The sequence below is a fragment of the Leptonotus elevatus genome, chromosome 7 (assembly GCF_054856555.1).
Source record: "Leptonotus elevatus isolate MCC_2025b chromosome 7, RoL_Lele_1.0, whole genome shotgun sequence".
NCBI classification, from domain to species: domain Eukaryota; kingdom Metazoa; phylum Chordata; class Actinopteri; order Syngnathiformes; family Syngnathidae; genus Leptonotus; species Leptonotus elevatus.
The window spans coordinates 21,916,924-21,936,335 of NC_141245.1; the positions used below are offsets into that span (position 1 = coordinate 21,916,924).

Genomic DNA, 19,412 nt, shown 5'->3' on the forward strand with positions numbered 1-19,412 from the left:
ACTTACGTCATTCCATCTCTTTTAATCTGTTCTAAAACAAACAAAACACACACACAGACATACACACAATCACACACGTCACCTAGAAGTGAACTGAAGCAGAGGCGGCCCAAAGTGGCTGGTGAATATTTTATTAGAAAAATTGGTATTTGTGCAGCGAGTAGAGCGAAAAAAGATCAGACGGTTTTGGAGTAGCGCCGCCTGAGCGACTCTCTGTGGAAGCTGAAGATCTTCTCGGACGCCGCTTGACTGATGGCAATACACTGCTGCATCTGTACACACGCGCGCGCGTACACACACACACAAACATACGTGGATACATACATTGGTTTATGATGTTTGTGTTATTGACGTGCTGGTCCTCATACTGTAATGTAGATACACACTTTTTTTTTAATGATAAAACATACTAATTTATCGCAAATGGTTTTGTTGACCCCCAAGTTAAAGCTCTGAGAACCCCACAGATCCCCACTTTGAGAACCACTGGCTGATTTCACCAACCTCTTGCACTGAAAACGATCCTTTGGTTGAGGTCATCATCACTCTGCGCTCTTTGCTATCGATGGCGAAGGTCATTAGAGCTCGACTCTCCTGATGAGGGGGAAATGGGTGATTATTTTTCCGCACTGACTTACTGCAGAGCAATAAATGTGAGCCAGGATGTATAAAAGACAAAATATCCAAAGTTGGAAACATTTCACACTTTAAAGAAACTTAAGTTATTGTGCTATTGTGTTATTGTAAACTCACACTTACCGCTTCCTGAGCAGCGATCGGGTCGGTGATAATTTTTCCATCCGGGTGGATGGCGCAAGTGACGCCGCAGAACAGGCAACTCATCGGCAAGCCGGCGTCCATCATAGCCATGCAAGCGGCATTCAGGAAGCAGGAGAAGAGCTGGTTAGCGGGTCAGGAAGAAAACCATGGCCCAAAACATTAGTAAAAATAGATTTAAATTTTTTTTTTTTATAAAATTTATGATAAAGATATTTAAAAGTTAAAAGTGACAAAAGAACACTGCCCGGGCTACAATGAGTTTACAGTATAGAAGGTGCATAAATGCTCAATAAATAAAACTATTGGCAGAAATAAAGGGCCCAAAAAACACATTTTGCTTCGGGCCCATGGAAGCGATGGGCTATACAGGAGAAAAACTGCACAAGTCTCGCTGTGTGAGCGAAGGATACAGAGCCATCGTTATGAAGCTCCTGTAGGACGAGCGTGAGGGACGAGCGAGGGTGAAGGAACATCAGCAGAGACGCCTCGCAGCTTTCGCGCACACACTTTTCCTGGGCTCGCTCCTTCACACCTACAAATAAATACGTTTTTTCAAACACAGAGATACGGTATCAGAGTTGGAACTGTAGATACAGCATTTATCCACCCAAAAAAACTCTTCTGCTAGCTCTCATGCCAGCATTTACAAGCAGTTTAGGGGGTACTCATTTTATTTAAGGTAATTTAAAATACCGTAGCACACTAACTCCACCTGGTGGTGATGCGTAGCATGATAGCAACAAAAAGCTCCCAACAATTGCACTGGACTTTGCTCAGGACTTACTTGGAAGTCCAACTTTAGGTTGTATGATCACCTCCAACGTCGCACGGTCATAAATCTCCTTGCTGACTTTAACTTCAGCAGGTCCGTACACTGCAGCCAGTACACTGGTGTCACCTCGAAACAAACAATATTGTCAATTAAATAGGACATACCATTTGTGATCCAGATTTTGTTCAATAGTAGTTATAGATATACACTCACCTAACATTACATTACATACAGTACTACACCATTATTAATGTAATCATGACTATTAATGTTGTTGTGTCAAATTTTCTTCCACTCCATCCTGTTTTCTCTCTAAATCTGCTTTATAATTTATAATAATACCTGTCTGACAGTAACATTCAGAAATGAACACTTGATATCTCAATTACACGATGTGGGCCATATAAAAACGAACCCTGGATTTAAGAGCTCCTTCAGAGAATAATTAAACATACAAAGAAGTGCTAGTTTACATGCGTAAACGTGGTACAGAGTTTGACAACTGATACATCACGGCTGTTCGTACAATAGTAAAAAGAGTATTTCACATAAGACACAGCAGGGCTGATCACTATTCATACATTTTCTGAACCGCTTCACACTGAGAAGCAGCTAACTGCTAAATCACGAAATCTGAGTCATATTTCAAAGTTGTTACCTTGCGTGAAAGACGCAGAACCGTCAGGGCGAGACAGTAAATTTTGCTCGCACCCAAACTCTCTGAGAGAAACTGTTGACTGACTACACTCCTCCATCGTGCCGACAAATGTGTGTTGGACTGGTCGCGGAGAAATTACGTCTCTCCTGTTTACCGTTTAGGGAGGCGCTCATCAATGACATCACACTAGCAAGTCCCGCTGTGCGCCGTTCAGATACCGTCGGTGAAAAGGTTATCTACATTAAAAAGCAAAACAAAAAGAATCCCCGTACAAATAATAACATCAGGTACTTTTGTGAATATTTGATTATTGTATACTGACCCTTTTTAAGTATTATATAGTGACATTTTATTTAGTTTTCAACTTATATTACAGTCCAGATTTGTACAAATATAAACAATTTGGCCGTCTTGAAGTTTTCTAGTTAACAGTGAACGGCGCACACGCGGTCATGCAAAACACAGGAATAAATCATATTAATACCTTTGAAAATGTGTGGGTGCATATGTGTCTGATGATGATGATGATGATTATGAAGATGGTGACAAAAGTGGTGGAAAAAACGAAGTACAAACTCAGTTAATTGATACTGCACGTCCCTTTTCAGGTAAGCTATCTGTACTTACTACTTTGAGTAGGCGTGTTTAGTTTTCTGACCACTTAATACTTACCCCCTTCTGAAAACATATACTCTTTCTACTCCTTTTGTCGAATGCTTGTTACTTTTTCAACCTGTGTGGATGATAAAATGGCTTTAAAAAAATGTAAAAAGATGTACAGTCAACCATGGCATCTGATTGATTCAAATTTGTGGGTTTTAAAGGGCGGCGAAGAAAACAAGAACAGCAGCGACACGGAGGAACGTACAATCAGGGAGAATTAATATCTATTCAGAGAAGCAAGATATTCCCAATTCCCACCCATTGCAATACAATAATTATTAGCGGCAAATGTGTTCTGTTTTACGTCAACCTAAAAACACCAGCTTCTGACTTTCGAAATACTAGTAAGATGTGCTTTTTAAGTTAACATTAGCTTATTTAACATTTTTGTTTCTTAATTCACAATGTTAAAGTTATGGCATGCTGTTTTGAAAACATTTCGGAATTTCTTCCTTTTTACTTTCACTAAATAATTTCACACACACACACACACACACACACACACACACACACACACACACACACACACACACACACACACACACACACACACACATATATATAGTTAGGTTTAAAAACAAAATAAAAATGGCATTTCGTCTTATTTTGAAGGCTCATTTGACATCCGTAACGGTGCTTGTCTTGAAGCTGTGTGCGTAGCTTTCCTCCCATACTTGCGTCTGTGCGTTTGCGTGTTGAAAATTGTCAAATTCAGCGTCGTGATCGGATTACTAATATTTATTTCCAAAGACGTGCAACGGCCGCCGACAATTTATTTGTTCTAACATAGCGTGAGGACGGTCCTAATGGCGGCTGTTAGCAGCATTAGCCATATGAACAAAATGTATAGGGCATCTTTTCACGCTGCCCGTCAAGCGGCTGCCCTGAAGGCGTCGAGGCTGCCTCATCACAGAACCTTTAGAGTCAATGTAAGTACAAAAATCTGATTTCTATTTTGTAGTGTCGCTTAGCTTTGCAACCTCGAAGGTCGCGTTAGCTTAATGCCCCCCAAAATATTATGATGTGGATCGAGCCCGGCAACCAGGAATGAGTATTTGTCCCACTAAAACGCATGATTATAGGTCATTTTCTTCTTCATAATGTAACCGAGTGTGTGATTTAAATTGAAAACAATGAAGTGGTTTCACTTATTGTTGCCTCAGCATTCATGGGAATCTAACTCCTTCAAGTCTCGCGATACTTTGGCACCGAAAAGGCTTCGCAACACGACGAATTCAAATTTAAGTTTAAGTTTAAAACGCAAATAAGGGTTTGTGGAATCTAGCAGAAAAACATGCGGGTTTCACACTGTAAACATCTTAGGTTTGGAGGAAAAGCGTTCGTGCATCGTCTGTTTGTTGTTGGGATGTGCGGAGCGAGATAGCTGTGTGGCTAAGCGCCTAGCTAGCCGGTGTTCATTGTCGCTTGTGATTGGTCGAGCAGTGGGAGCGTCCGAAAATGTAACAGCAACAAATGTGTTTTAAATAAATAAATATGGAAACTATCTTTCTGCTAAATCTGATCCAAGCCTCTCTTCATGCTTTGATATTGATTAATTAATGTACACATTGTCTATAAACTTAAAAAAAATAATAAAATAAAATTCCAGGCCACACACAGACAGCAGCCATTTGACCCGACGCTGGAGAAGCCTCAGTTTCCCGGCGCCTCCGCAGAGTTTGTGGACCAGCTGGAGTTCATCGAGCCCAATGTAATTTCAGGCATCCCGGTGTACCGAGTCATGGACCGCCAGGGCAACATCATCAACCCCTCCCAGGACCCACAGGTAGAGCCCGCCCACCTTACTGTCTAGAACCGGCCCAGGCTATTTATGACAATAATGTTGATTAGTGATCATTCAATGTTGGATTTTAGAGAAATGCAGAGTTGAAAGAAGTTTTGTAATAGGTCATACGGCATGACTGGCTCCAAGTCAGTCCTCCAAAAACTGCATTGCCGAGTAAACAATACGTTTTGATTATTTTTGTGTATATGGCATATTTACACAAGCAGAAAATATCAGTTTTTTCGTTATCTCTCTTTTTGCTAAACTTGGGCATTGCCAACTTATCTACTCACTCCCGCTGATTGTCAACCAAAAATCAAACACGGCTGCGGTTTGATTTGAAGAACGAGTCCAGCAAGTATGTGTGCAGGTCTTCTGCCACAGATATTTGGTTAAACAGAACAGCAGTGATGTTTTTTGGCATGTTTACATTCGACAGTAACCGTTCATTGTCTCAACTAAATAGACGCTACAATTGAATACGTATCATATAAAAGGGCCCAAGTGATTATTATTTAATTTTTAATTTTTATACGCATTAACTCATTACAACATAAGACAAAGATAATTACACTGAAACATTGCCCTCACACTCCAATACTTGGCAAAAAAGTCAGCTGGTCTTTCTCTGTTGTGGTTCGGCACCGCACAGATTCACACATTCGCAGATTTTTTTAGAAATATTTTTCTGAATAAAAAAACTTAAGTTTCTTTCAGCTCTCCAAAGAAACGGTTCTGAACTTTTACCAGAAGATGACTCTGCTGAACACGATGGACCGCATTCTTTATGAATCCCAGAGACAGGTACTTCCCGCCCGCCTGTCGCTCACTTCCTGTTTTTGAGCATGGGGGGGGGGGGGGGGGGGGGGTATGAATGAGTTTAATGTTTTCAATCACAGGGGAGGATTTCTTTCTACATGACCAACTACGGCGAGGAAGGCACGCACATCGGCAGCGCCGCCGCTCTTGATACAAGTGACTTGGTCTTTGGACAATACAGAGAAGCTGGTATATTTATTTATTTATTCATTAAAAAAAAAAGGCCTTTTAATTGAAATATTCATGTGTGGACTTAGCCATCAAAACCTAATCTTTGCTTTAAATCTTATTTTCAAGGCCTTGCTATCTTAAAACCCTAATTTAACACTATAACCCATGCTTGAAACCCCAAATCAGGTTTGAAACCCTTACTTGTAATCCTGACGACAGTTTGAAACCCAAACTTGAAACCCTGACCCTGACCCTATCAGTTTTTGGAAACCCTAAAACAGTCTTAAAACCTTAATTTGAAAACATAATTTTAAACTGTAACCCTTACTTGAAACCTTAAGCCAGAATTGAATCCCTAAATTGAAAGCAAAGTAAATGATTAAACATGAGCATTGAGCTGTTGTGCGCCGCCTGCAGGCGTGCTGATGTATCGCGGCTTCCCCCTGGACTCCTTCATGGCTCAGTGCTACGCCAATGCCGACGACCTCGGCAAAGGCCGCCAGATGCCCGTCCACTACGGCTCACGGGACCTCAACTTTGTCACCATCTCGTCGCCGCTGGCCACGCAGATCCCGCAAGGTGAGTTCGCCATCCCGCAAAGTGCGGGCGCAGTTTTGACTCGAGTGCCCCTCCCCCATGAATCACAGCAGGTGACGTCCTATTTCCTTTCGTCCAGCTGTGGGAGCGGCGTATGCCATCAAGCGGGAGAACATCAACCGAGCGGTGATTTGCTACTTCGGCGAGGGGGCAGCCAGCGAGGGCGACGCCCACGCCGGCTTCAACTTCTCAGCCACGCTGGAGTGCCCCATCATCTTCTTCTGTCGCAACAACGGCTACGCCATCTCCACTCCCACCAATGAGCAGTACCGTGGCGATGGCATCGGTAACAAAACTTCCGTGGATTTTTCTGTTTTTCATGTTCCACGCCTCTTAACAAGATAAATACATGAATGGATGGATGGATGATGGGGGGGAGATAGATAGATAGATAAACTCATAGTTCCAGAATGATTTCTTCAGTCTTCTATTTCTACTAACAATAATATAGTAATATTAATACAAATACTGTTTACTGGTTAACAGCTGCTCGCGGTCCGGGCTACGGCATGATGTCCATCCGTGTGGACGGCAACGACGTGTTCGCCGTCTACAACGCCACCAAGGAGGCTCGGCGCAGAGCCGTCGCCGAGAATCAGCCCTTCCTCATTGAGGCCATGACGTACAGGTGAGCGAGTGCGACCTTTCACGCCGTACAATTCCACAAAACGCTGTCAGGTAAGTTTGAACCAAGGCATTTTTTAAGATAAATTTTGGTCTGTTTATTTTTTCTATTGTTCGTGTATCTTTTAAATGATTTATTTCCTAATATTTTGTCAATTGTATTTGTAATCAATTGTTCAAATATTTGTGTATTCCCGGCAAATGTTTAAAAAAAAAAAAGAGCCAATTTTCGCAACATTTGTGAACATCCATCATCCATCCATCCATTTTCCTTATAGTCCACAAATAATTGACACCCACTCCTTTAAAAGGGGTTTGGAATTATGTAGATGTCATAAAAGCACTTAAAACGAAGACGATCATAACGTGTCAATACCATGTACACAATAATGAACCCATGTCAGATAAGACTGTTATTAATGTTTAAATTATTTAACACAAACCCTTCCACTCAATCTCAAGTATCAAGATTTAGTTTATATATTATTTTTAAACTGTCAGTTTTAAATAAATAGAGAGAACAATTTTATATAAAATATGAAAAAAAATGTGCCAATTTAATTGAGCCACTGTTAGCGATTTTAGAATTGGCAACAAACGGACGATTTTTGTTGATTCTTTTTTTCTCTCCAAAAGGACACATTACAAGACAAAGATTAGCAACAATAAAAAAAATCTCGTAGAGTTAAGTAAAAAATGACAAACTATTGTAAACAGTCAGATGTTCTGCCTGTATTTCATATATTTATTGTTGTAAAGTTATTCTACTATTATCATTATTATTCCTTTAATTAATCCACTGATTATCGGTTAGCGGAATTTCGTATATCAGAATCAGCCTCGGGAAAAAAATCCATATTGGCTTCTAAATTTGGGATGATTTTGGTACAGGATCGGCCACCACAGCACCAGCGACGACAGCTCGGCGTACCGCTCGGTAGACGAGGTCAACTACTGGGACAAGCAGGACCACCCCATCTCGCGCCTACGCCACTACATGGCGACACGGGGCTGGTGGAGCGAGGACGACGAGCGCGCCTGGCGCAAGCAGTCACGCAAGACCGTCATGGAGGTGTTCGAACGGGCCGAGAAGCGCCTGAAACCCAAGCCGGAGCTGCTCTTCACAGACGTCTACGAGGAAATGACGCCCGCCCTCAGCAAGCAGCGCGAGTCGCTCTTCCGGCACGTGCAGCAGTACAAGGAGCACTACCCCCTCGAGAACTACGACAAAGACTCCTAACTAAATGCTTTTTACCAGGGGTTCTCAAACTGAGGTCCGCACAATTATTTGTAATAAATCGGCATGTCGTTAAAAAAATAAATAAATAAAAAAAGACTTAAATGTGCATATTGCTAGCCTACTAGCATAATTGCCTATGCCATTTTTAAGTTACTGTCGCAATACAAATAAGAATGCGCTTGCTAAAAAAATTATTTTTCTTTTGTCTTTGTAACTGGATAACAACTTTGTTGCATGTTGTATTTGTTTTTTCTTATTTTCTGAAAATGTTGGGCAACTATGCTATTAGACTAATGATATGGAGAACATACCGTAAGCCAATTATTTCTCTCTACATTAGTTTGGACCAATTAAAAGTGCTGATTAAATTGTGATTTATCAATACATAAATCTGACATCCATATTTAGATTTTTTTTTTTAAGTCTTATTACTAGAGGAATACAGATTTTTTTATAAATATAAATGCACAAGAACATATTGTAAAACATTTTTTGTTAAGAGTATAAAGGCATTTTATTCTTGTAAGATTACAACTGTCCCTCTTAAGATATTTATCTTGTCCAAATTCATGTTATAAAGATTATACACTCATAAAATTGCAACTTTTTATCCCCATTAAATAAATGTTCTTGTAAAGATTTTAATTTTTCTCAATTCCTACAGCTTTTTGGGGTACACATTGTTAGACCAATAGCATAATTGTCCAAATCATTTATAACTCACTATCACACAATAAATATTGTTGTGCTTACAAAAGAAAAAAAATCACGGTTATCCACAGAAGTAGAATCAAGACGACTGGACTGTCCCCCACACCACCACAATGTGATATGTCAATATGACTTAGGCAATTATGCTATTAGGCTAACGGGGCTGATTGTAAGAAAAAGAAGAAAAAAATCCCCTCTAGGGTTCCTTAGAACCAAAAGGTTTGAGAACTCCTGCTTTCTACTAATGCACAACAATGTAGTTTTGATGAGGAGCGTGTGCTTTCATAGATGTTCTTTCTTCTGCTCGGTGCCTTACAGTTAGCACACTTCCTTGTCATTTATCACTAATTGTAAACAGTTGTGCTAAAGGAAGTTGAATACTTTGTATCGATCATGTTCGGGTTTCTTTGTTCTGGTTTTCAGTGGGTTTTGTGAAACTGTTACAAAACTCATCGATAGCACACTAATGTAACTCCTTTTCTGCCCTGTGTTTTGTGGAAAAACTAAAAAGATTCAACTTGAAATTTAGCAAGGCTTCTTTGTTTTTATTCATTTCAATTCGAGAACCCTTCACAGGCTGGGTGTGTAAACCGCATAAATAAACCATGGTGAATTTGTACAGGTCTAGTGTAGGAGGAAAGCGTGGCCATCAAATTCGGCCTTTGGAAGTCGCAGCTCACGATTTTAGACAGACTTTGTTTGTTAGCTAGCAGGCTACTTCCTGGTTTGTGGCTGATACATTTGTCAACCATTTTGAGTGGACTGTTCCATTCAGTCGTCTCCAATCATTCGTGTCTCGTTTCTACTAACTTTCTAAATCTCACCGTTGTATTTTTGTTCTTAGCTAGCGGTCTCCATTCTAGCTGTTTGGCCGCCATTTTCATTAGACTATCCCATTCACACCCAAACAAACTCCTCAATCCATTACGTTGCTTTAGTATATACTTGTTAATTTAAAGAAACAAAACTTAATTCCACTCTCAACACACAGAAACATTTTTTTTATTTTTATTGTGTCTCATAAACAAAGTCTAATCCTACATGTGTTCTATCAGCGGAAATGCTTAAGCTTAATGTAACCCTTTACAACCCCACCCAAAAAATATATTTCACCTTAACAAGTCAGTAGCGGGCTGTGGAGGCCCCTCCAGATCCTCTTCAACTCCTGGGGAGACCGGCGGTGGACTAGGATCAACTTCTTGTAGGCGCACAGGTTCTCGCGGTCTCTCTCTCGGATGTCAAAAGTGTGGAAGCCTGCGTGGGCCTGGGGCGAGACCCCCAGGGCACTGAAGCACATGCCCACGTAAACATCGTCGATGGGGAAGAAGGGAATAGCTCCGCAGTTGGAATAGACCGGTCGCAGCAAGGCCCCTGAGATGACGACTCCGCCTCCGCCCACATAGGCCGGGTAGAGCCCCTCGTAGAAGCTCATAGGAATGAAGTACTTGCTCTTTGAGTCCCGCACTGGGCCCGCCGTCTTTATCACATGTCCGGCGTACAAGCGAGCGGCCATGGAAGAGTTGAGAGATCTGAGGTAGCTCAGCAAGCTCGGAGTGTTGACCATGACGTCGTCATCCCCATAGAAGATGAAGGAGACCCGTGGACATCTTTCCAGGGTCCACCGGAGGAAGGTATCCATTTTGAGGGTCAGGTTGATGAGGGACTCGTGGAAGTCGGCTTGCAGGACGTCGCCGTAGCGCTCAGCTTCGAACCTGAGCCATTGACGTCAACTTAGAACTTTTGTTGCTGAATTGAGCTACTTTTGAGACACTCATCAAATTATTTTTCCAGGAAGAAAAAAACCTTTTCAAATGTTGTAGGGAAATATTCATTGGCACCAGGACACCACTAGATGGCGCCAGAGCAATATAGTACCGTTTTTGCGCCTGAGCATAAATACAAGAATAAGTCAATTTTTCAGCATTGACCAAAGGATGAGCCACAAAATAAAAGAACTAGCCTCAAGACTAATGTTTTCCAAAGTCCTAAACCCACAGAATGATGCCATTTCTTATTTTACATTAAAATTAATTATAACTAGTAACAAAATCTCAATAAATTTGAATACATTGTCACTCTAGCGCAAACAAAATGCTTAGATTTTTTCGTTTTTGGCAGTGATCATGATGCAACAGCAACTATTTAACCCCTGAGCTGGCAATACTGACAGTTTGCAATACTGACCTGACCAGCGCACTGAGGTCCGGGTCGTCCAGCGAGGCGCTGCCCAGCAGGAACGCCGTCCTCACACGTAGGTCGCCGTCATGGAGGTGCTCCCGCCCCCAGGTTTTGCGCACCGCCTGTGTGAAATAAATAATGTCGCTATTCAGTAATTTGTGGTGCCACTAATGGGCTAGTAAGATTTGAAATTGAATTCAATCATTATTTAAGTCACGATACCTGCCGCCGCTCAAAGTGGGCCGGCATGGACTTGATGGCGAAGAGCAGGAAAGGGGCCTTCCCTCTGCACTTGTCCGGCTGGTCAATGAGGAAAGGAGGCGAGCGGCACGTCATCCCCAACAGGAAGTTCTGCAGCAGGAGTGGATAGGAGGTCACGTCGTGCACGTTGGTCTCAATCAGCTCCTGACTGGTCTGCTGGCAGTGAGGCCAAGGCGGGTCCCGGTTCAACGGGTCCTCGCCCCGGTCTGTACGTTTCAGACTGGAGTGCAGAAGCCGGTTCCAGTACGCTCCGTTTTCCGGGATGGACTTCCTGAACGCAGAAGATATGTTGACGCTCGGCTGGGACAGGACTTGGTTCCGGACCGGGGTTTGGAATTGTGTTTGGCCCGGGGTTTGGCCTTTTGCCCAAACCATGGTTTGGACTTGGGCCCGGACCGGGGTATGGACTTGAGTCAGGACCTCCGCTTGTCGCGCAACGGCATGCTTTGGAGGGTTTTCCGCTCTGGAGACCACCTCCTTTCGCAGGTTGGAGTAGAGGAAAACGAGGAGTAACGTGGAAAGGATTAGCAATGCTCGGAACCTCTGAGTGAGTCTCATGAGGGCGTTAGTGGTGGATCATCTTCTAAGAGTTGACGCCAACCTGTGCGAAAAATGTAAGGCGTTACGGGCCATCCTACAATTGGAGGACAGTTTCTTAGAATGCCAAGCTCCTTCCAAAGCTTGGGACCAGCAACAGAAAAAGCTTTTTTTCGCCTCTGAGCTCCCGCTTCGGTACCTCCAAATGCTGCTGATTAGATGACCCCGCTCAGAGAGGTCATAGAGACCATTTCAAGAATTTTTTGGGGGGATGGGGGGGGGAATTAAAATGAACTCTGAAACAGCTTGTGGAGAGAGGCCAGAACAGAACAGGAGTTACGTGCTCCCGTTTATGTTTTCCAGTTAACAGGTTAGCAGCATTTTTAGCTAATTCCTTATTGTTTGTGTATGTATTTGTGTTAGGACAAGGCAAAACTGAAATACAGACATCTGCACCTGTCGTTTTTGGCGAGTCACAATTAAGTTACAGATATTCCAACTCTTCGAAATGCAATTACGACTAGTCAGAATGACGTTATTGGTATCCACAAGGTTGGTCAAGCTGTTAAAAATGTTAAATGATCCGCTTGCCTTACTCCGCACAATTGCAGGATTTAACAGGATCATTGATGCTGCAACCAGCTACACCAAAAGAAATGTCGTTCAACAAGTCCCAATGCTGCTTAAGCCGCTTTTGCCCACGATGCCCAAAGCTCACCCCTCTCACTTTTTTTGCTCACTGCTGTTTTTATAGAAACCAAAAATATATATATTTTTTTGTGCATTAGAATTTGTCTTTGTGTATGAAAATGTTGCCAATATATTTGCTAAGTCACATTTGGGGAACCTGCTGTGCTCCACAAGTTGTCGTGGCTACGCTCTCCATGGGTGTGTTAAACACGATGCAATTAACGAGGGATTTCCTAATTAGCCTTGCCTCGTTCACCAGAGCAAACAAACACGCACATGATAGCTATATTTAGGCCACTGTTTTTCAGCCCCGGTCCTCGAGTACCCCTATCCATTTTTTTTTTCAGTGTCTCCCCAGCCAACACAGCGAAATATCAGGCTTCATGGAGAGCTTGCTGATTAGCTGATCGTTTGAAACACATGTGTTGCTTGTGGGAGACATGGAAAACAGGCTGGATAGAGGTACTCAAGGACCAGGGGTTTGAGAACCACTGATTTAGGCAACTAACACAACCTTAAACATAAACAAATAATAATGATAAACTTACTGGAATGGAACTTTCACGAGGCTACTCACGGCTCGACGACGTCGACGATCACGTGACTTCACCTGGAGGGTTTGTCATCGAAAATGCACGATTGATTCTACGACCAGCGCGCAAGGAACTAGTTTACGCGGCGGTGGCCAAGCTCAGTATGCGCCGTAAATTTGTTTTATATTTATAGTAATATATTTCTAGTGGTGTTTTTATCTTAATGTGTGTTTAAAAAAAATATCTATTTATGTTTACATATCTACTGGACTTACTAAGTTAGTAAACAAGGACGTGCAAAGCACAGTAGGCTATGCATGTGTGTGTGCATGACGTCCCCAACATTTTTGGAGGGGTTAAGGGGACGGGGGCTCCATATGCAGTTAAATTAGGGTCAAAAGTTTTGTAAATGGAAACAATAAATGTGGGACTGAAAGAGCGGGGCGTGGAACCATGAGTGGCAGCTGCGAACCAGTGACAATGCCTTTAGAAAACGTGGGGAAACAAAATAAATCTAACTTAATGCCCCATTCATGTGATTGGCAGAATAAGAATTGATGGTCCGTGTACTTTTCGGCCATTCGTTTTCATTTCTGACGTCGGTAAATAGAAAACGGGAAATTGTCCAATTGTCGTTTTTATTTTTACAATTTTTATGTATAGGGAAAAGTTCGACAACCACTTAGAATTAAAAATAAATAAATCACATTTTATGCTTGTAAATGTGTACGCAAAAATGTTTAGGAGTTGGTAGCACAAAAAGGTTGTAAAACGTCCCTTAAGAAAAAAAAGATGATTATTTGTCATTTTATTTTAAAATACAATTTGAGGATCACGCGACACAACACAATGCTCATTACCTTAATTAGTCAGTACCCACAAAAGGCCACTAGGTGTCGGGTATTGCTTTGCAAACACTTCCACTTCCCCCTCTATTGTTGCATCTGTCAGGTGTCTACATGGGGTATTTTTACTTTTGAGTTTTATTTCACAGTGGTTAACTTAATGTTGCACAAGTATGACAGTGGGATATGTGACTTCAAACATTGTCTGTACAGTTAAAGGTTTTTTCCTTGACTTTACATTGGGGTGTGGGGGGGGGGGGGGGGGGGGTGTTTCTACTCCATCATACCTCCTATTAAGAGAAATACACAAAACCCATAAAACAAAAAGAAAGCAGAAGCGCTACTCTACTGCTCTCGTCCAAAAACATGCAAAAAGTTCCTTATGACTTACAACACAAGTCCTTGAGGCGGGAATATGAGATTATCGTCCTGAGGACATGAAATGAAGATGTCTCCGTTAATTAGTATTGGAGGAGGCATGATGACACTAAGATATGTGGGTTTACCTTGTAAGCACTTTCACGAAACATTTAAGGAGAGTGTTTTCACGTTCTTTGTGCTTTCAGACGCCCACAAGATGGTGCCGTAGCTGTCTAAATTGGAAAGTATAGGGTGGGTAAAAAGTTACTCAGCATTAGAAATTGCTTATTGTTTTAAAGTATCGTTTAAGTCGTTACCAAAACATCTTATTTTAACATGCATCACTAATGGGGATTTCTTATTGTGTCTTAGTTTATATTTTCCAGTTGGCCAGTCACCTGACTTTTTGTGGGTTTGTTGTTGATGCCACTGATGCGCATGTTAAAATACATTTACTTTAATTTTCTCACATTAGACAGAATATGGATTTATTTAAATTTGTAATAGCAATATATATTTTATCATCAATTTTTAATGCCTAGTTTCTTTTCGCCCACCCTTCAGTTTGCAAAAGGAAGTTTGTTGAAACGATGTCATGGGAGGAGCCAAATTTAGTCTGGGTTATAGCAGAGACTTTGCCGCATGTGCATGTACACGCTCAATTTAGGTGCGATTCATTTGTTAGCCATTTACTATTAAGGGTAATAATGTAAGATGAGTTCAAAGTGTTGATAAGCTGTTTTGAGATCATAGTTTGTGCTGTATTTATAGACTTATCAATAAAGGGGATTCTAAAAGTTTTTGGGTGTCAATTACTTGTGGTTCTTCACCATTAGTGGCTGGGCTCGGTCTCTAGTCATGTGCTGGCAATATGACAACAGACTAATAACCATTTAATGTACTCAGGAGGGTAGTGTTCATACTGAGAGATCAGATCCCGTGGATGTTATGAAAGGAAGAACGTAAGGGCTTAAAGGTAAGTAAAGATGACGGGAGGGAGCGAGAGAGAGAGTGAGAGCCAAGGAAAAAACACGAAACGCCGTGGCGAGGGCTGCGGGGAAGTCAGCGCAGGTCGCTCTCCTCCTCCTGTATGGTCTTCTTGATGCGCAGCAGCATGGTGGTGAGCCACTGGTCAAGCCGCGAGATGGTGTCAAACTCCTTAACCTGTCAACATTTTTAAAATCCACTTTTAGTTTAGTTAAGACTTGAGACACAAATGCACAATACTAATGAACAAACGTGTCCACCCACCGAGTCAGTGTAGGCTTCAACGTTCTGTTCTTCATAAGCATCTAGGAGTTTCTGGTCAACAACAAAAGCGACATGAATTTTTAAGTGACGGTTCAGTGTAGTACCACGTTGTTGCCACAACATGCCAGGGCAGCACCGGGGTTTACTGGATGGCATGTAGATGCAGCGAAAATGAGAGAAGAAAAAGCAAGTTCAGCGGGTGACCAAGCCCCAAATATGGACCCTACCTTCAACAACTTGCACTCTCGAGAGTCCGAAAAGGCCGGGAACATTTCTTCGTACTTCTGCACAGCCAGCTAACATGGTTTGAGAAACGATGAGTATTATTACCGCGACGAGATAAACGTAGCAGGGCGCCGCCTGCGCAAACTCACTTTGGCGTTCAGCATGTCCACGCAGAAGTGACAGAGCGCCGCCTTGAAGAAGTGATCCTTGGCGCTGTATTTGAGCAGCGTGCTGTCCATGGCGTAAGTGCCCACCTTTCATAACACAAACAAAACACTTCATGTACCAAAATTCTCTCTTTTTGTACTCCGGGCCAAAGCACGGTGCCATCTTGTGGAATTGTTAGGCTTAATTCATTGATGATGTCAGTCTCTGTCTGCATTTGAGATGCCCCGTTTTCTAGGCAGCCCTTGAACACATCACGTGCAGGGCAAAAAAAAGAATGTGAATAATGATTTTGTTTTGCTTCTTCTGTCATAGAAAGGATTTATTTATAGCAATTCTTTAAATGTTTTTTCATCAACACAAATAAAAATATTGATTAAGCCAGTGAGTCATTGTACCGGAGAATCAAACTGACCTGCTCGTAGATTTCAATGGCTTTGGGGTACTGCTCCAGCTGGGCGGCGTAGGTGGCGACCTTCAGGAGGCACTTGTTGGCCGAACTGCGAAAAGTCAAGTGAAGAGCTGTCAGTCCGAGGCGACAAATGACAAAAAGGAACCTCGTGATGACAACAGTAAGACCGCTGATGGAGTTTACGTTGGAATTATTCACCTGGTGGATTCTTCGCCTTTGTAATAATCTGCTGCTTGTTCATAGTGAGCGATTGCCTGCGTGGAAAAGACACACCTGGGTCATTTCCTTCTTAATTTAATATACCCCAAATATATATGAAAATGTTTCATTGCAATTATCGTTCATGCAAATTTTGCGTCCGAGAGTAGATGTCTTGAAGCCTTCTCCATCTGGCAGGTGCCATAATAGCAAAAAAATTAAAAATAAATTTAAATGCAAACTATACAAACAGCGAAAAAGAAGACATCAGATGTATACGGAACGCGGCAGAAGGAAGTCATCTATCATTTGTTTCTTTTTTTTTGTCTAACATTTTAGTGTATTTTTGTATTCTTCATCTAAAATGTATTAATTTACTAACTTTAACATACTTACCTGAGCCCAAGATGTCACAAGATGGAGCACAAAAAAAAACAATGAAAAGGAAAAACTTGTTTTTTTTTTGTTTTTTTTTAAGAAAACTAGAGAATAGACTTCCAGTAACTATCTGGAATATGTGAATTTACAAAAGCTAAAACCCGAATGTGTTGTTTACTGTAGTTTGTATTATTTTAACATTTTGATACTTTTGTCTTTTTATTTTCATTTCATGTTTTGTATTACTTTATAATGTTTTCTAAACTTTTTTCTCATTCAATTTTTTCATGTATTTTTTTTTTTTTTACTTTTTTCCCCGAATGTTTGTGTATTGTTTCCCAATACTTTTGGATTAACTTTGGCTCTTGTTAGACAGCGTAAGCGTGCCTAATATTTTGACTTTTGGCACCTTGTCTATGTCCACCAGCTCTGTCTCGTAGATCTCGGCGATGCCCAAGTGATGTTTGGCCGCGATGGTGAAACGGCCCTGAAGTGTTGAAAAAATACATTAAAAATGAACACCGAACAATCACATACATAAACATAAAACATTTTTAAAAATTATCCAAACTTACCATATCTGTATATATCTCGATAGCTCGGTTTAGACAGTTTATGGCCTCTGTTGAGACAAGATATAAATAAATATAAATTCAGCCTTGTAATCCCTTCTTTTAGGCAATTTTTATTATTAAAAAAATGTATGTATTTTTTTATTTTTTTTTTTACAAAATTAGAAGTCTACATATTACTATGCATTTTAAAAAATTGGGAAAACCTAGATGATGATGTCTTGCCTTTGGAAGATTCCGACTTAATTAGAGACACTGCCAGCTTGTTTGCAAGCACCAATTTCAAGGCAAAAGTGGGTTTACATGATGCAAAATGAACACTAAATGATTAAAAATAAAAGAAAGAAGCTTAAACAGTACCAATTACGACACAGTTAACAGAGCTGTATTAACAGACTGCTAACTCAGAGGTGACTCTTTCAAAATCATTCCCACTCATAAGTGTCCACTACTGTCATTTTCATTTCGCCAAGTAAACACAGTATTTGAAACATTTCTCAATGTAACACAGTGCTATGCAACCACATTAATGTTCATATTGTCACATGAATACTTCTCAAAAGTCAGCATCCCTTCTTTTGTAAAAGACAATGGCATAACAGTGCCATCGTGTCATTATGAGACCATGTTACCTTGCGGGTCGGCTTTTTTGAAAGCGTTTCCGGCGTCTATGAAGTTGGTTGCCGCGTCGTGTTTGCTCTGCATCTGCAGGTGGAGGCGAGCCGCCTGGGAGAAGGCGTTCCCTGCCGCTGTAAAAAGAGGACTTTTCACATTAAAACAGAGATAAAAAGAGCAGCACAAGTGCCAATGACCAGGAAAAGTGACATACCACACCAGTTCTTGGCCATCTTGAACATGTTGGCGGCTCTCACGTACATTTCACTGGCCTCTTCCTGCTTGGAGGAACCCCTGTGCGTGACACAAAGTTACTAATATTTAATATTAGCTTCTTCAACAGTTCTCAAGTAATTCCATAGTGGGCATTTAACATGTTTTACTTTTTTCACACTTCTTCACATTTTTTGGGGGTGGCGTGTCGTGAGATTTTTCAAATTGGCCGAAGAAAGGTTGGGAAAGGCTGTTGTAAACAAACGCTGACCTGATATCTACTGACGCGTACGACCTTCTCCGCTAGATGGCGTAATCTGATGAACATTATTCGTTTTATTCACGAAATAATTCTTGTTAATCATTCACTATTCTAATCGTGAGCCTAATTGAAACGCAAGCATCCTCATGACAAGCAATTGACAATTTCGCTCGGTGTGTAACGCTAAATAGAGCCTATACGCACTTTTAAGTCTTTTAAGCAGTGACCACATTGGGAGTAATCTTTTAAAATGCTCCGCAACGATCAAACGACACGCATAATACAGACAGTGACATGAATAAATAGGTGTTTAATCACATATGACTTGTCAAGTTTGGCCAGCTACCTTTTCCGCTTACTTGGCCCTTTAGCAAACGCGGCTACACTGGTGCGACTCACCCGAAAAGCGCCCCAAAAAACGACTGCGAGGACTTTAATTTCTTTTCGGCCTCGGCCATCAAAGCCGTGGCTTCCTTCTCTTTGCCGCTGTTGTTCATGTTGGCGGCGAGTGTCGCGGTTTAGAGAGAGGAGGTGACAGAAAGGCGAAAAGTCAACAAACTTGTAGCATAAGCAGCAACCGTTGATTTGTCACTATTCGCCAGCTCCGCTGTCACGTGACATGCGAGCACCGGAAACGTTCTTTTGGTGCGTTCACGGACTGTCCGTTTAAACAATAACGACCTGGATAGAAGCTCTACATGCAAAATTGCAAATGTATTGCGCTAAACAACTGAACTGTACTAAACAGATGTAATGAATCGGATTTTTTTTTAATTAAAAAAAACATGCACAGATTGAACATTTATTTCACTGATTATTTCGTGTACCGCGCCTTGAGAATGTCATTCCAGAGATGGCTTGTGTTAATAAATAAATAAAATAAATAAAAAGGAAGA

General features: G+C 41.4%; 4 protein-coding genes across 4 annotated transcripts; 1 reads left to right on the forward strand and 3 right to left on the reverse strand.

Moving 5' to 3' along the window:
- Positions 1–115: 115 nt before the first annotated feature.
- Positions 116–2,369, reverse strand: exosc5 (exosome component 5). The gene is made up of 6 exons (XM_086079851.1): positions 2,211–2,369; positions 1,565–1,678; positions 1,191–1,312; positions 760–900; positions 505–594; positions 116–272 (listed from the first exon to the last, which is right to left on the reverse strand). Exons 1-6 carry the CDS (start codon positions 2,305–2,307, stop codon positions 177–179), a joined length of 660 nt encoding a protein of 219 aa, XP_085935977.1. The 5' UTR covers positions 2,308–2,369; the 3' UTR covers positions 116–176.
- Positions 2,370–3,487: 1,118 nt separating this feature from the next.
- Positions 3,488–9,349, forward strand: bckdha (branched chain keto acid dehydrogenase E1 subunit alpha). Its single transcript, XM_086081498.1, has 8 exons — positions 3,488–3,802; positions 4,483–4,659; positions 5,377–5,463; positions 5,559–5,667; positions 6,067–6,228; positions 6,326–6,532; positions 6,733–6,874; positions 7,762–9,349. Exons 1-8 carry the CDS (start codon positions 3,680–3,682, stop codon positions 8,108–8,110), a joined length of 1,356 nt encoding a protein of 451 aa, XP_085937624.1. The 5' UTR covers positions 3,488–3,679; the 3' UTR covers positions 8,111–9,349.
- A 437-nt stretch (positions 9,350–9,786) lies between these two features.
- Positions 9,787–13,494, reverse strand: b3gnt2l (UDP-GlcNAc:betaGal beta-1,3-N-acetylglucosaminyltransferase 2, like). The gene is made up of 4 exons (XM_086080954.1): positions 13,036–13,494; positions 11,222–11,861; positions 11,006–11,121; positions 9,787–10,533 (listed from the first exon to the last, which is right to left on the reverse strand). The coding sequence occupies exons 2-4, from the start codon at positions 11,816–11,818 to the stop codon at positions 9,936–9,938; spliced, it is 1,311 nt and encodes a 436-aa protein (XP_085937080.1). The 5' UTR covers positions 11,819–11,861; positions 13,036–13,494; the 3' UTR covers positions 9,787–9,935.
- Positions 13,495–13,811: 317 nt separating this feature from the next.
- napab (N-ethylmaleimide-sensitive factor attachment protein, alpha b) lies at positions 13,812–19,140 on the reverse strand. Its single transcript, XM_086080955.1, has 11 exons — positions 18,916–19,140; positions 18,256–18,335; positions 18,059–18,175; positions 17,430–17,476; positions 17,264–17,341; positions 16,477–16,532; positions 16,282–16,366; positions 15,851–15,955; positions 15,704–15,772; positions 15,477–15,527; positions 13,812–15,389 (listed from the first exon to the last, which is right to left on the reverse strand). The coding sequence occupies exons 1-11, from the start codon at positions 19,011–19,013 to the stop codon at positions 15,288–15,290; spliced, it is 888 nt and encodes a 295-aa protein (XP_085937081.1). The 5' UTR covers positions 19,014–19,140; the 3' UTR covers positions 13,812–15,287.
- Between the last annotated feature and the right edge of the window lie 272 nt (positions 19,141–19,412).